Source organism: Achroia grisella, unplaced genomic scaffold, assembly GCF_030625045.1.
Source record: "Achroia grisella isolate CSIRO2021 unplaced genomic scaffold, CSIRO_AGI_Agris_v1 utg109, whole genome shotgun sequence".
Lineage (NCBI taxonomy): Eukaryota > Metazoa > Arthropoda > Insecta > Lepidoptera > Pyralidae > Achroia > Achroia grisella.
The window spans coordinates 6,018,241-6,032,187 of record NW_026712573.1 but is presented as its reverse complement, the minus strand read 5'-3'; the positions used below and the strand labels follow the sequence as shown (position 1 = coordinate 6,032,187).

Genomic DNA, 13,947 nt, shown 5'->3' with positions numbered 1-13,947 from the left:
CGATAAGCATAGACTGTGTATAGAGTATGAATACTCTTTAATTAATTTCTGCAATATTTACTGCTTATTGAGATTTTTTGCAAGTTATTTAACTAAAATTAATTATCTTTAAGTACTGTAATACTATACTTTGTATTATCCTACATTTGTAGATCGAATTGATCAATAAATAAAGAAATTCAAATTATTTACATAAGTGTAATGTAAATTATAAACAAGTGCACTTCACAAGTTTACGCTCACCAACCGTTTTGTAGACGCCCACTGACCTTTTTTATCTTTATCTTTTGTATTAAAATTGTACAATAGAAAACGCGTTTTAGTTCCACTCCGTGAATAGAGATGATGTCATTTATCGAGCGAGTTGTATAATTAACGCTGCACACATCTCGAAGAACTCCATAGTGTGATGACCAGTTGCCAGCGGGGAGCCTGGTGGCGGCAGAACTAGTGGCGGCGGCGGCACCAGAGGAGACGCGGCCTCTTCTTCCACGTCCTCCTTTTCGCCAGACAGGGACTTGAAGTCCAGCAAGTATGACTTGTAATCCACTTGATACAGTTGCAGAGACATCTTTACATACTTCTCAGTCATCTTATTAAGCGTTCGCACCCTGTTATGGAGAAAAAATATAATAGTTATAATAAAAACAAAAACTAAACAATAAATAATTCGTCACGACTGTATTTAAAGATGCCGGTTGTTGTGGTAAACATAACACTTGGCAGCCGTATGTTTCTCTAAGTAGATATATAGTATAAATATTATATCACATTTTATGCCTTGATATTTTTTTATGATTATTTTTGTACCAACAATTAATCTCAGCACCTATGGTTGACCTGTACAAAACACTACATGGTGTTAAGCCTGCCATATGTACTGTTACTCTTTGTACTGAGTACTTTAAAGTTATATATATATATAAATATGGAATCTAACGACACCTCGTTAATGCAAAAAAACTATGATTGACTCACCAGCCAATCATAGTTTTTTTTGCATTAATTTGGTCTGTTATCAATAGTTGTCACCACCGGGAAGTGAGTTGGAATTTTAAAGTACAATGGCTAAAACGTTCTTTACATATTTTTAAGTTTATCGTAGAAGGATTATAACATACCGAACATGATAAGGATTGATCACTTTCCACTCATAGTCGAGTGCTTTCATAGCGCGGAATACTTCCAGCATTATGTCGTTGGGTTTGCTCTGGGATCTGATGCCGAGGTGCCATTTAGCCCTGTAGAAAAATAATTTGAAAGCTCAAAATTTATATAGTATGGTATAGTTATAAACAAAGTTGCTAAAGTAATTCAAATAACGACAAAAAATATTTGACTATTCATACATTACACGACCGTGGTGTTTTGTCACGGGTTCGAGTCCTTGCATGATGTGTATAGTTGTGTTCATGAGTATGTTTGTATCGATGTGTAAATGTATTTATAATTACAATAATGAATAGTAATTACAAAAGTATTTAAGTATTTTGTTCAGCTTGGGACTAGTTTGCGATATTTTTATTATATTATTATACAGGGCCAGTAGCCGCGAGTGCCGCCGAGGGAGACTGGGCTGAGGGTGAGACACGTACGACTTCGCCCTATCATATAGTATACAAACGAAGCCGGGGTGGAGTACCCCAGTAGCAAGCCTGAGTAAAGAGTGCAGGATGAGGATGAGATATATAATGCGTACCTCTTGACGGGCGTGCCGCGTTGCGCGGGCCTGTCCTGCACGGGCTCCCGCAGCGGCGCGATGCGCTCCGGGTGCGGCCGCGCCGCCTCCGCCGCCACGGGCGCCGCGGGCGGGGACTGGCCTGACACACACAGCACATACACGCTTATTATGTTTTTATTATCTATGTAGAATCTTATACTATTGCATGAAATTATATTATGAATATTTTATTATGGCATGTAATCGATTTGCACAATGTAAATTACCTGACAAGTATGCACAAAAAGTTCATGTTTCTGTAAGATCGAGAATACGATGCCATTTATGCTACATATAGACTATAACAATAATTGTTTTTATCAAAAGAACTCACTAGCAACATAGAAATCCTTGATCTCAGCTTTAGCGGCCTCGTCAGCAATACGTTTGTTGTCTATAATAAGGTGGTATGCGATGGCGAGCTGGTCGTGCGGGTCGCCGCTTAGTAACGCGTTGTGCACCTCATGCTCCTTCACACTAAACTTGTCGCACACTTCTGATATCGCCTCTGTGTCGATTACGCTGCTGTCCTGATGATATTTGAGAAAACATATACTTGATACACAATTTTTCAAATATGTATACAATGATAAAAGGTAACTCGAACTTAAATATATGAATGTACTAATTACTAATATCCTAAAATTCCTTAATTATACATGCTATATAAGAATGAAGAGACATGAGTAAATGTTATGTAATGCAAAAGATATTTTTTGTAAGAAATATTGCATGATATTTTGTGAGATTTTCTTTCTACCAAAAATTCAAGATTAAGCAAAATATGATAATAGAAAACATTTTTTAGGCACTAGTTTATTTTTCTTTTTATTTTAAAGCATCTGTCACTAACTTTTATAAGCTTTTATATTTGTTTACATACTTGCTCTACAGGAGATGGAAACAAGTATCCAGGAAGCTCCTTCTGGAACCAGTCATGCTTCTTTACATCTTCAATATTAGCCCTCTTCATTGGATCTACTTGTAGCATTGTGCAAAGCAAACTCACAACACTCTTGTTTAGATATTCAGGAATGGGAAATATTCCTGATTTGATCTTCCTAAACAGTGTTGGCACATGCTCATCATCAAAGGGTAATGTGCCACAGAGTAATGCATATAGAATGACTCCACATGACCACACATCTACTTCTGGACCAGCATACAGTTTTCCTGATATTACCTATAAAAAAAAATGTATCATAAATAATATAAGATACTTTACAGCATTTTACATATATAACATTTGCTTATTAAGGTCATAGAGATTTGAGACAAATATTTTTCCTTTTTTGAACTTTGAAATATTTGTCTTGTTGATATTCCATACCAAAAAGTAAAATATATTAAACAGTTCACCTACTGAATTAATTTTACATTTTGGTATTTATTATTTTATAGGTATATAATTGTCAGATGTTTAAATTTGAACAACCTTTTCTTTAATTACAATTTCCACTTACTATCAAATTTATTTAGAAACCATAAGTCCACTCAAAAATGTTTATAACTCTTTTTTTTGTTAGGGACTATGTGCACATAAAATACTTGAATCTCCGTTTCTGAATGAAAAAATGAAAACATATTTTAGATATATGAAAGTAACTGTGATTTAAGTGATATAAATTATATTTGGTACTAGCTGTGCCTGCCCCAAACATTTAACCATCCATACTCACAAATTTTCTTGTTTATAATATTAGTCAGATATTATAAACAAGAAAATAGATATACCTCAGGTGCAGCATAATTTGGCGATCCACAAGATGTCCTCAAAAATTCACCATCCATCATCATGTTTGACAATCCAAAGTCTGCAATCTTCACATGCATGTTGTGATCTAGCAACAGGTTCTCTGGCTTCAAGTCCCTGTGTACAATCATGTGGCGATGGCAGTAGTCCACCCCCGAAATTATTTGTTGGAAGAACCTTCGTGCTTCATGCTCTTGCAGTTTGCCACGTTTCACAATATAGTCAAACAGCTCCCCACCGGATACATATTCCATAATCATAAAAATATCAGTAGGAGTTGATATTACCTGTAAAATGTTTTTCCATATGTATAAATTCAAGTGTTTAGTGTTATTACATAATTCTAAAGAATAAAATCAGTTGTGGTGCATTTACTTCTTTTAGTTACAAGTACAGTAAGTACAGTAAGCTGTAACTGTGTAGCATACATGGAAAGTATGTAAGTAAAATTAATAAGGTTAGTTAACAGTAACCATTATTTAACAAGGTCACATAATAATAGCCACCATACAATACCACTTATATTTTCATGAGATTGATTATTAGAAATAGACAGATATGATGTAATTAATAGGTGCAGTCAGAACTTTTTGAGTTTTAAACTATCATCAAAATTAAGCAAATGATCAAAACAACTGATGTTGAATGAATGGTTTTGAGTGTAAATGTAGGGTTTTAAATTGATTACTATCTCCAATTAAAGATCACACATTGAGAGATACAACCATTAGATGGTATTGTTACTTCATTTTTATTACATAGAGTTCTGTCTATAGTTTTATGTTGGTCAGGGTTAACAGTGTTGTACTGGATATCAACTTTACTTAAAAACTTGTTTCCACATTACTTACCTGGTATAATTTTATAATATGGGGATGCCTAAAAAGCTTTAGGTTCTGTATTTCTCGCTTTATCTTGCCGACAACATCTAGAGACTTGATTTTCTGCCTGTTGAGGATTTTCACAGCCACTTTGTGCTTGGTCAATTGATGCTCTCCTATCTTCACTTTACCAAATGTACCTACTCCCAGTGTAGCACCAAGCGTGTAGTGCCCAATCTTGACGATCGGCTGGGTGCCACTAGCTACAATTGGTTTTTCTGACATTTTTTCTTAGTACATAAACTTCATGAGAAAAGAATATTTTAAAATACGGTTAAATTATAATATAGTAAATTTTGATGCACATTGTTTAACAACAAAATGCGAAATTGATAAAACTTTATTAGTACATTTATAACAAGGTACTAATTGCACAACTTTAGGAAAAAATACAAAAATAAATTAGATAAATAAACTATGACCAGTTACGATTGACAAATAAAATTATAGAAAAATTGACAGTGAGTCTATACTGACAGCTAGATGGTAAGTAGTAGACAATCCATCAGTTCATTGGATGTCAAGACGTCAATCTGATGCTATCTAGTTTCCATGGTTGCGTTCTTATTTGAGTTTTTGATAGTACTATTTCGTATTCTATAGATTTTGTACTCTGTAGCTATTACCCCGCGTTCCCCTCGCTGCGCTCTCTCCCCGCCCCACCCCGTTTGACTGTCGCCAATAAAGATATTGTGATGTACGAAAAATACTAATTTTCTCGAATTTTAAGAGTTTATTGGTGACAATCTTGTATATTTGTGATAAATTATAATGGATAAATGTGGTATCTGTTTAAAACCCGCAGTCGTAAGTAACTTTTGATACTTTATACTGTTGTTTCACGAAATCCGTAAAATTTTTATTGTTTTCTTTACAAGATAGATATAAAAATAAAGCCACTGGCAGTATTGGAATTTTTTTTCGTCCTGTTGTAGTATAATTTTACTATTATGTTGAATGATCTTTCGAATTATATTGAGATAGAGCGTAATGCAACAAGAAAAAAAAAATGCATCGGAAACCTGCCCGCGTTTTTTTGTCCCGCCTGTCGGACGGTCTGTTTTTTTTTGTCTGGCTCAGCTCAGCGCCCTGTAAAAAAACAAGTGACTTTGTTTTTTTCTGCACAGTGACCACAATGTGCATGAATAGTGATCCTTGACTTTTGTACCAATGTCTACTAGTTAATAACAGTCAACATTAACTTTACACAACAATTTCAAGGAATATATATGTAAGAAAACTGTTTCTACAGAAACTGTTATATCTGAGTATACTGGTTTATTGATAAATAAACTGAATACGCCCTATATTTAATTGAATGCTGAGAACAACTTTCAAAAGTTTTAATATTGTTTATAATATATCTACTGATATCTATATAAATATTGATAGTTATTCATAAATATAAATTTTAGTGTATTAACATCAAATCTCTGAAGTTTAAATCTCATTCTATTAATATGACCATTGACCAAAACATGAAGATATGTTGTTTATTTGTGGACATAGTTTTGCTTATATTAATAGAAAATATCATAATACAATATATATCTATAACATATAATACATAACAATAAACATATATTTATTTGTATTTGGAAAACCAAGATAATTTACAAACATAATAATGAACATAAAGTTGTTTACAGACAGCAAATTAAAAAGAAAAGCGAGTAAGACAAGATTTGTGTCTTAAGATCCTAATATCCATTAAAAACGATGTATTAATGAGTTATTTAATGAGTAATTTTAATAAAATAAATTGAACATGAACAATTCTCTCAATTGACTTCGTTTTTTGCTCATCACATGAAATTAATACATTTCCTACAACATAGTGAGATATATTTTTACAATAGAATATATTCCAAAAGTCCAATTGTATAAAGTATTTAAAACCACCACTTTAAATCCTTACTGAATTAATTATAATATGGTATGCATTATAAAAAACATTAATAGTTTCTGCATAATTAAATTCTTTTCTTAACTGGTATTTTCTAAATGGAATAATGTATCTAAATCTTTATAATTTAGTTTTTAAAATTGTTTCAGCAATTATTTGAGACTGGCAAGGAGGGTGTGTATGCATGTTTCAAGTGCCAGCCACTTGTGCCTGAAGTGACCATTGAAGACAGTTCGGCTGAAGCTCTTGATACATCTGAACCTACTGCCTCTAATAGTGAGGAGGTGAGGATAATATCAATAAATTATGTATATTATGTATGAGGGAGGAGTGGTATCATTTTCATATAATAACATGCCCATAATGCTATTCATGTATATAGGCGACTAACTAGTGTGCCAGGTGGACCATTGAAAGTGTGACATATATTTTATAATACATATATGTATGTAGCTTTAAAGAATTTAAAATTTTATATTATTCCACATTTCCATTAATTTCCATATACAGTATATTTAATTGTGAGGTTTATGTCTAAAAATATTATAATATAAATTTCCCCACTATGTCTGTATGTATGTTTGTGATCAATCACAAAAAGTACTGAAACTGATTTTCACCTATCAAGAGAATTATTCCTGAGAATTGCTTTTTATTTACGTCTATATGTTCGAAACCGGGGTGGGTCTCTATGGACTATTAATATTTGTTTATATATATACATAGGAGAACAATGAAGCCCTATACTGCGGCATTTGCGATAAAACGTTTCAGAAGACGATGCAGTTGCAGAACCATTTACGCAATCACCGAGCCGAGAGACGTTTTGTGTGTACCTACTGCAATAAGGGTAAATTTTGATTATATACTATTTAAAGTTTTATTTACATTATTTTCTTTTCTTTTTTAATTATAAATGGGGTATAATTATTTTTTGATAAAATTTATGAACATGAAACGAATGTTATTTGTATTATAAATTCTAATAAATATTCTTTTCTTATGAATATTTATTAGAATTTATAATACAGAAGGAATTGTTTTGTAATAAAATAGAAATAATCTTTACTCATATAAACTTGATATAAGCTGTTTTGAATAGCATTTTTTTTATTCTATCGTAAATTATTCGTAAGCAAAATTTAGCACACGTAGAAAGAAATTAGTCTGGTGCGCTTTTAAACAAATGTTCAACTTTAGATTGTTAAAATTTTGTGTGAATACAAATGACCTAATAGCAAAATTTACTAAAGACAGTATATCTTTAGTTACTTGAGTAACAAAACAGCTATTGTTATCAGGCTGACCAATTTCTACAAACAGTACCCTTTCACGAGTATAAAGGCTGAGCCAGCCATCATTGCGCTAAATCATATTTTAAGCAGCCTAATGAACCCGCCTATCACCAGCTGTCTGGATGTTTTAGTGATCATAACTTTGGTTTAAAATTTTATATTATCTTGATTTTTAATAATACTTATTACTAATTACAACAATATAACATAGGTTTATAAATCTCGATAAATGTACATATGTACATGTAAGAATTTACAGTTGCATATCCAAACTTGAAATAGCAAAATTTATTTTTAGGTAACCTGTTATTTCCTATTATTTTTGTATTCACAAAAATATCGTCATGTGTTAACAGCATTTTCCCAGTCAAACAACTTGAGAGCGCATCTCCGTATTCACACCAATGAGAGGCCTTTCAAGTGCGTTGAGTGTGGGAAGGCCTTTACTCAGGTAAACATAACCCTTCACTATTGTTGACCTAATAACTGAGGAACTCAAATTGCTTACATACACAAGGTATTCTCCTACTAACGTCGTAAAAGAAGTAGAAACATCTGACTATACATATATTATGAATGTATTTAATTAGATATATCTAAAATTTTAAATATTTAAATTTTCATATACATTTTTATATCTTTTATAAAAGAAAATACATTGATTGTTACTCCTTACTTTTTTAAATCAGTTTACAATGTAGTCATTATGAGTGTTACGTAGCCTATTTACTTCTTATTGTCTAGAGCTTCCGATTATGAAGAAATTTGCATTTTTGCGTTTATGTTTTCCAGAGGAAGACTGTAAAAAGTCATTTACATGGGTATTCATTCCTACCCCTTTGAACCGCCAAGTAGGAATTGCAACGCATGAAGGGTATCACGTGTTTCACATGATAACGTTTTCATGAACATAGGCTACGGTTACCGCTTACCTTCAGATGGGTCGTTAGCTTATTTGCCATTCTATTATACAAGAAAGGTTATCCAAAAGTCTATTAGCATAATAATTAGAGAAACTTTTAATTTGCAGGTGACAAATTTAAACAACCATGTGCGGCTGCATACTGGGGAACGTCCCTTCGTATGTCCAGAGCCGGGCTGCAACAAGGCATATGCCCAGGTACTGAACAAGCCACACAAACTAGTGTAGATTATATAGATCAGTCGTTATGAAAATAAAACTAAGCAATAAAATAGGTAACCCCGAATAAAAAAGAAATTAATAATATATATTAGTTAAGAACCATTAATATCATGTTCCATTATAAAGAAACAAAAACGTATCATAATGGGTTCTTTCGTTAACAGCTACGATGCCATAGACAAAAAGACGGGTCAAACTTAGAACACCCACCTTTTTGCATTGGGTGTCAAAAATAAACTTCACTATTAAATAATTTTCTTATTATATTTATTAATTTTCGTAATAATGAAAATTGTGTTGTGAGAATGTTTTTGTCAATATAGCATATTTTTTTATATTTTCGTCTCTATTAAAAATCATCTTAAATGTAATAAATTAAACAAAATTTGCAAGACAAAAAGTAAACGGAACGGATTTTAATGGCATTTTGTATGTATAGTAGACATATAGGTGTATATCACATTTATCTAAAATACGCCAGAGCCGCCAATGTCTAGTTCATTATAAAATAATTGTGCAGGTAACAAATTTGAATCAGCACCGCAAAAGACACTTGAACGGGCGACCAGTGGAGGCCACGTACGACTGCAATATATGCGGCGAGCAGTTCCAGCAGCGCAACCACATGTATACTCACAGGTGACTTAAATCAAATCAAAAATAATTTATTCATTTAGGACATTATAGCTAGTTATGAACGTTTTTTTCATTATTTCTCTCTATCTATTATTATTTTATATATTTTTCTATCTATTTTTATCATTATTCTTTCTTCCCTACCATAAAACCCTTAGAAAGACTATTTTATTTAACAAAGTGAAAATTCACCCCACGTAATGGGATAAAGGCAATGAAACAAAAAATATAAGTTGTCGCCTACTTGCGCGTCACAGATACGTATGCACACGTAATACATAACATGGGAGTGAAGTTTTTTGCTGTAATTTCAGAGAATAATTCAGAGAAATTTCTAATTATTAGTTATTATTGATTGTAGTTGTAGTTTGACAACGTGTTATTTATTTATTACTAGCTATTCGCCTCGGCTTCGCAAGGTTGTGCATGTATTATACATATAAACCTTCCTTTTGAATCACTCTATCTTTTCCTGTAAACTGCATTAAAATCCGTTGTGTAGTTTTAATCTAAGGGAACAGACAGCGGAAGCTACTTCATTTTATAACTATGTAAAGATAGGGAAACTAGGGTTATACTATATATATATAAAATATACAATATACTAGCTGTCCCGGCAAACGTTGTTTTGCCTTAAAATAAAAATAAAAAAATTTAGGGGTGGACTACACCTAACATTTAGGGGGATGAAAAATAGATGTTGGCCGATTCTCAGACCTACTCAATACGCTCACAAAATTTCATGAGAATCGGTCAAGCCGTTTCGGAGGAGTATGGGAACGAAAACTGTGACATATATATATACATACAATTAAAAAAACATACTGTGGTTTAGTACAGGCATCAGGTATCACAAATAACAACAGAATAATAGTGTTCATCGACATCACCACATATCGACATCGACATAACACAAATCAAGATTATAAAGTTAAGAAACTTACTTCTATTTGCAGTAGAATAAGTCCTATTTTCGTTCTTGTCCCAAGTTCTATTTGCATAGAACGTTAAAGTAAGTAATTTGATATTAATATATTATCATTATTTGCATTTATTCCAGACGTGAAGCCCACGGCGAGTCAAAGACATCGAGCAATCGTTCTGCTAGTACCGGTAGACGTGGGGGCCGGCACATATGCCAGGTTTGCGAAGCGGTGCTGCCGAGTGAGCGATTGCTGATGCAGCACGTCAACCAGCACGCAAACGAAGATGGCTCGCTGCGGACTAAGGATGAACGTTAGTATCGCATTCTGTATAATAAATCAAACGCAAATTGTAATTCTCATTAAAAAACTAAGAATATCAACGACCGGAATTTAGCCAATAGGTGACAGAGAGATTATTGGTATTTTAAACCTAGTGGAGTTAAGCAGTTTGTGGAAGATAAATTAATATCTAAACGGCCTAATCGATTAGCATAACATTTGTATCGACACTAAAAACACTTAAACTGTATTGATTACAAAGAGTACCTACCAACGAAATTTGTTCAATTATGGCGAAGGCAATGACATATACGTAAGTAAAAATAGAATATTGTAGAACTTTGGAGTTTTTACTGTTGACCGTCTGGACAGTCTGGCCAACAACAAAAATTCAAATTTTGTCAATTTGTTAAAATTTGTAGATTGGACATTAAACATCTATAAGACACACATAACATATTTTGGTTGTCTTTACGTTGTAAATTCATTCAGCTCAGTTGAATATTAAACACATAAACTCTCATTCTGATTTAGCGTTATTATTGCTAGATATACACATTTTATATCAGTTACAAATAGATAGTCACAGTTGCAATAACTTTGATATCTTAACGAATGACGAACTCAAAATTATCAACCAATATCATCAATTCATATCGTCGTTCGATCGATCATAAGCTGAATTCAAAGGAAATTTCTGAGAAGTGATCTTGAAAATGTGGAAGAAGATAAAAAAATCTGTATTGACTGCATAAGTTGTCCGTGCAGGTGCGGAGGAGGGCGAGGAGGGCGAGGAGGGCGAGGCGGTGGAGGAGGCGGGGGAGGACGGCGAGGGCGACGGCGAAGGGGAGGGGGAGATGTCGTGCGTGTTCTCGTCGTGCAAGGTGCGCGTGTCGTCTGCTCGTGCGCACTCGGCGCACCTGTTGCGTGCGCACCAGCTGCGAGTGCTGCCCGCGCCCGCCGCCGCAGACCGCCGCCACAACAACCACGAACAAGACCATCTGCCCCCGCGCCGCGGTCGCCCACCCAAGGTAAGGCTATATTGTTTTGAATTTTTTTTTTGTAATCGGTGAGGCACAGGAACTGACGGCCTGCGTGATAGAACGTCATGTAATGCTCGTGTACTTTCATGATATTAATATAGTTAAATAAGTTTTAATTCGATTTTGACCTGTCAGCTCATAGGTTGGATACACGATCTAGTATAGAACCCATTGTACTTCTAGGCAGACAAAGATCTTTTAGAAGATAGTAAGTAGTAGTAGTAGTTAAACACTTTAAAAATGTATTGAATGAAGTAACTTAACCTATAACGGCCCTATAAAAAATATAGTTGCACTATTTAAACTCAATGGAAATATTTTTGATCTTGTAGGTAACAAAGCAGCAGGACCCTTTACTAATAAAGGACTCTGAGTATCATGAGGTAAGATATGATATTTCAAATTATAATTTATTTCTAAATTGAGCTCCACCAACAAGTTTGTGGATCTTAAATTGGAAACACATGGAGAACGGTACTATGATCGACATTAAGTCGCCCATAATACCACTCGTGCGTTGTCATTATTTTTTGCGCAAGTCCATTTTATTACTTAATGGCTGGTCGCCAACACTTGTTGACTATACAAGGCCTAGTCTTGTATAGTCAACTAGTGAGGATTCGCTGGTCAGGATTCAGCACTAAATCTTTGTGGTCTCATACATGCTAATAGTAGTGGAATGAAACAAAATAATACAAATCCATTAAGTAAAATACACCTTACAATTCAGGTTTGGCGGTACCCCTGCAGATGACTTTGCTCATTGTCTGGTATAGATTCGGCTTTATAACACGTTTTGGGAGCGCAACCGAATTCGAGACTCGAATCTTTATTCTCGAATCGAATATGTCTATGCCATCGTCCTAATAATTTACATTGTATAATCATTTTGTGATACTTATTTATGTGATATCTCATATACTTTATTTCATTTTGATATTAACTTGATGTGTTTCAGGTAAAACTACTGAACGCCCGACAAGTGCAGTTCCTGCCGAAGCTAAAAGTGCAGAGTTTGTTTCAATGAGTGATCGGCACCGTTTGACATTGACCAACTGTGCCGTGTGACGAATATCTGACATTGTTACGTCTTTGATTAACGTTAGATTTATGTGAAACTAATAACCCGTGCTTGTTCTAAGCCTGTTGAACACGGCCATATGTGTAATGCAAGAAGCTTAGTTATAACAAATGACAGATACATCACAATGTAAACACAAAATTGATGTCAATACATGCTTTTGTAACTTCCCGTAGCAGTGTCGTAACTATAGCGTTCGAGGCCCGTGGCAAATTCATCAGATGCTCGATCTCCCCTGTTTTTTTTTTCAACAAATGTATTGAATTTGCAATTAAGTAGGTATCTGAAACAAATTAAATACATTTTTTTAACGAAATGTGTAAAAATAAATGTCGCGAGTTGAGATTCTCCTCTGACCAGATGTCCTTTTGCATTTTGCGACTTGCCACAATGTAGTTACGCCACTGTCCCGTAGTACTACTTTGCGATATATGTAAAACGCTTTTTTCCGTCATTTATAAATGTCATTATGTCATGGATTACGCTCATAACGTTAAATTAAATTAAAATTATATAAAAGGAATTTAAAGATTTTTTAAGAAATTTAAAACAGTATATATAAGGAACTAAAAATTTCCTTTTGAATATTTTGATCTTGGTCGTCACCGATAATGTGTTTTTCCAAGCGAAACTCATGTCTGGCATCTTTGTTTAGAGATTCACTCGGCCTCTGGGGCCTATTCTTTTGAGAAAGGCCTGGAGAAAGGGTTTTTATTTACGCTACAAACCTACATGGTTACAGACTTCTTCGCATAATCTACTATATAATATGTAATGATGATCTAAATCACCACAAATTGAATCTAAAGTTTATTGAAAGCGTAAAATAATATATTAATAGGATTATTATTATATTTCCATTTTCAAATTGCGTTATAACACCATAAACTTGAATTTTATTTTCAACATGAAATATGTCATTGTTGTGTTTTACAAATTCTCGTTTCATGTACGTCGTACTAATGTATCTTTGACTATACATACAAAACGCTAATATCATGTTATTATATTTTAGAAGTATTTTATTATATGTACATGAAATAAATGACAGTTTACCTACATATACAGCCGCCTTAGCATAGGTGTTGAACTGTAATGATCACATGTTAGTCAAATTTTAAGAAAAGATGAAAAATAAATTTGTTATTTAGTTACACAAAGTAGTGTAGGATCGGGAGAATTGTTTCACTTTAGTACATACATGTATGATTCAACTTGCATTGTATATTCAATGAGAATGGCAGGAGGATTGTTTTTTAAAAATCACATAGAAAGTCTTTCTG

The 13,947-nt window shown here is 33.6% G+C and overlaps 2 protein-coding genes across 2 annotated transcripts; one reads left to right on the top strand and one right to left on the bottom strand.

The window, feature by feature from the left end:
* Window positions 1-301: 301 nt before the first annotated feature.
* On the bottom strand, window positions 302-4,773 carry LOC131844894 (5'-AMP-activated protein kinase catalytic subunit alpha-2). The gene is made up of 7 exons (XM_059193883.1): window positions 4,325-4,773; window positions 3,455-3,760; window positions 2,604-2,903; window positions 2,055-2,250; window positions 1,700-1,820; window positions 1,122-1,241; window positions 302-611 (listed from the first exon to the last, which is right to left on the bottom strand). Exons 1-7 carry the CDS (start codon window positions 4,577-4,579, stop codon window positions 353-355), a joined length of 1,557 nt encoding a protein of 518 aa, XP_059049866.1. The 5' UTR covers window positions 4,580-4,773; the 3' UTR covers window positions 302-352.
* A 232-nt stretch (window positions 4,774-5,005) lies between these two features.
* Window positions 5,006-13,184, top strand: LOC131847007 (zinc finger protein 570-like). Its single transcript, XM_059196447.1, has 10 exons — window positions 5,006-5,161; window positions 6,410-6,544; window positions 6,987-7,110; window positions 7,912-8,006; window positions 8,586-8,675; window positions 9,220-9,338; window positions 10,396-10,571; window positions 11,309-11,571; window positions 11,916-11,966; window positions 12,542-13,184. The coding sequence occupies exons 1-10, from the start codon at window positions 5,126-5,128 to the stop codon at window positions 12,608-12,610; spliced, it is 1,158 nt and encodes a 385-aa protein (XP_059052430.1). The 5' UTR covers window positions 5,006-5,125; the 3' UTR covers window positions 12,611-13,184.
* Window positions 13,185-13,947: the final 763 nt, after the last annotated feature.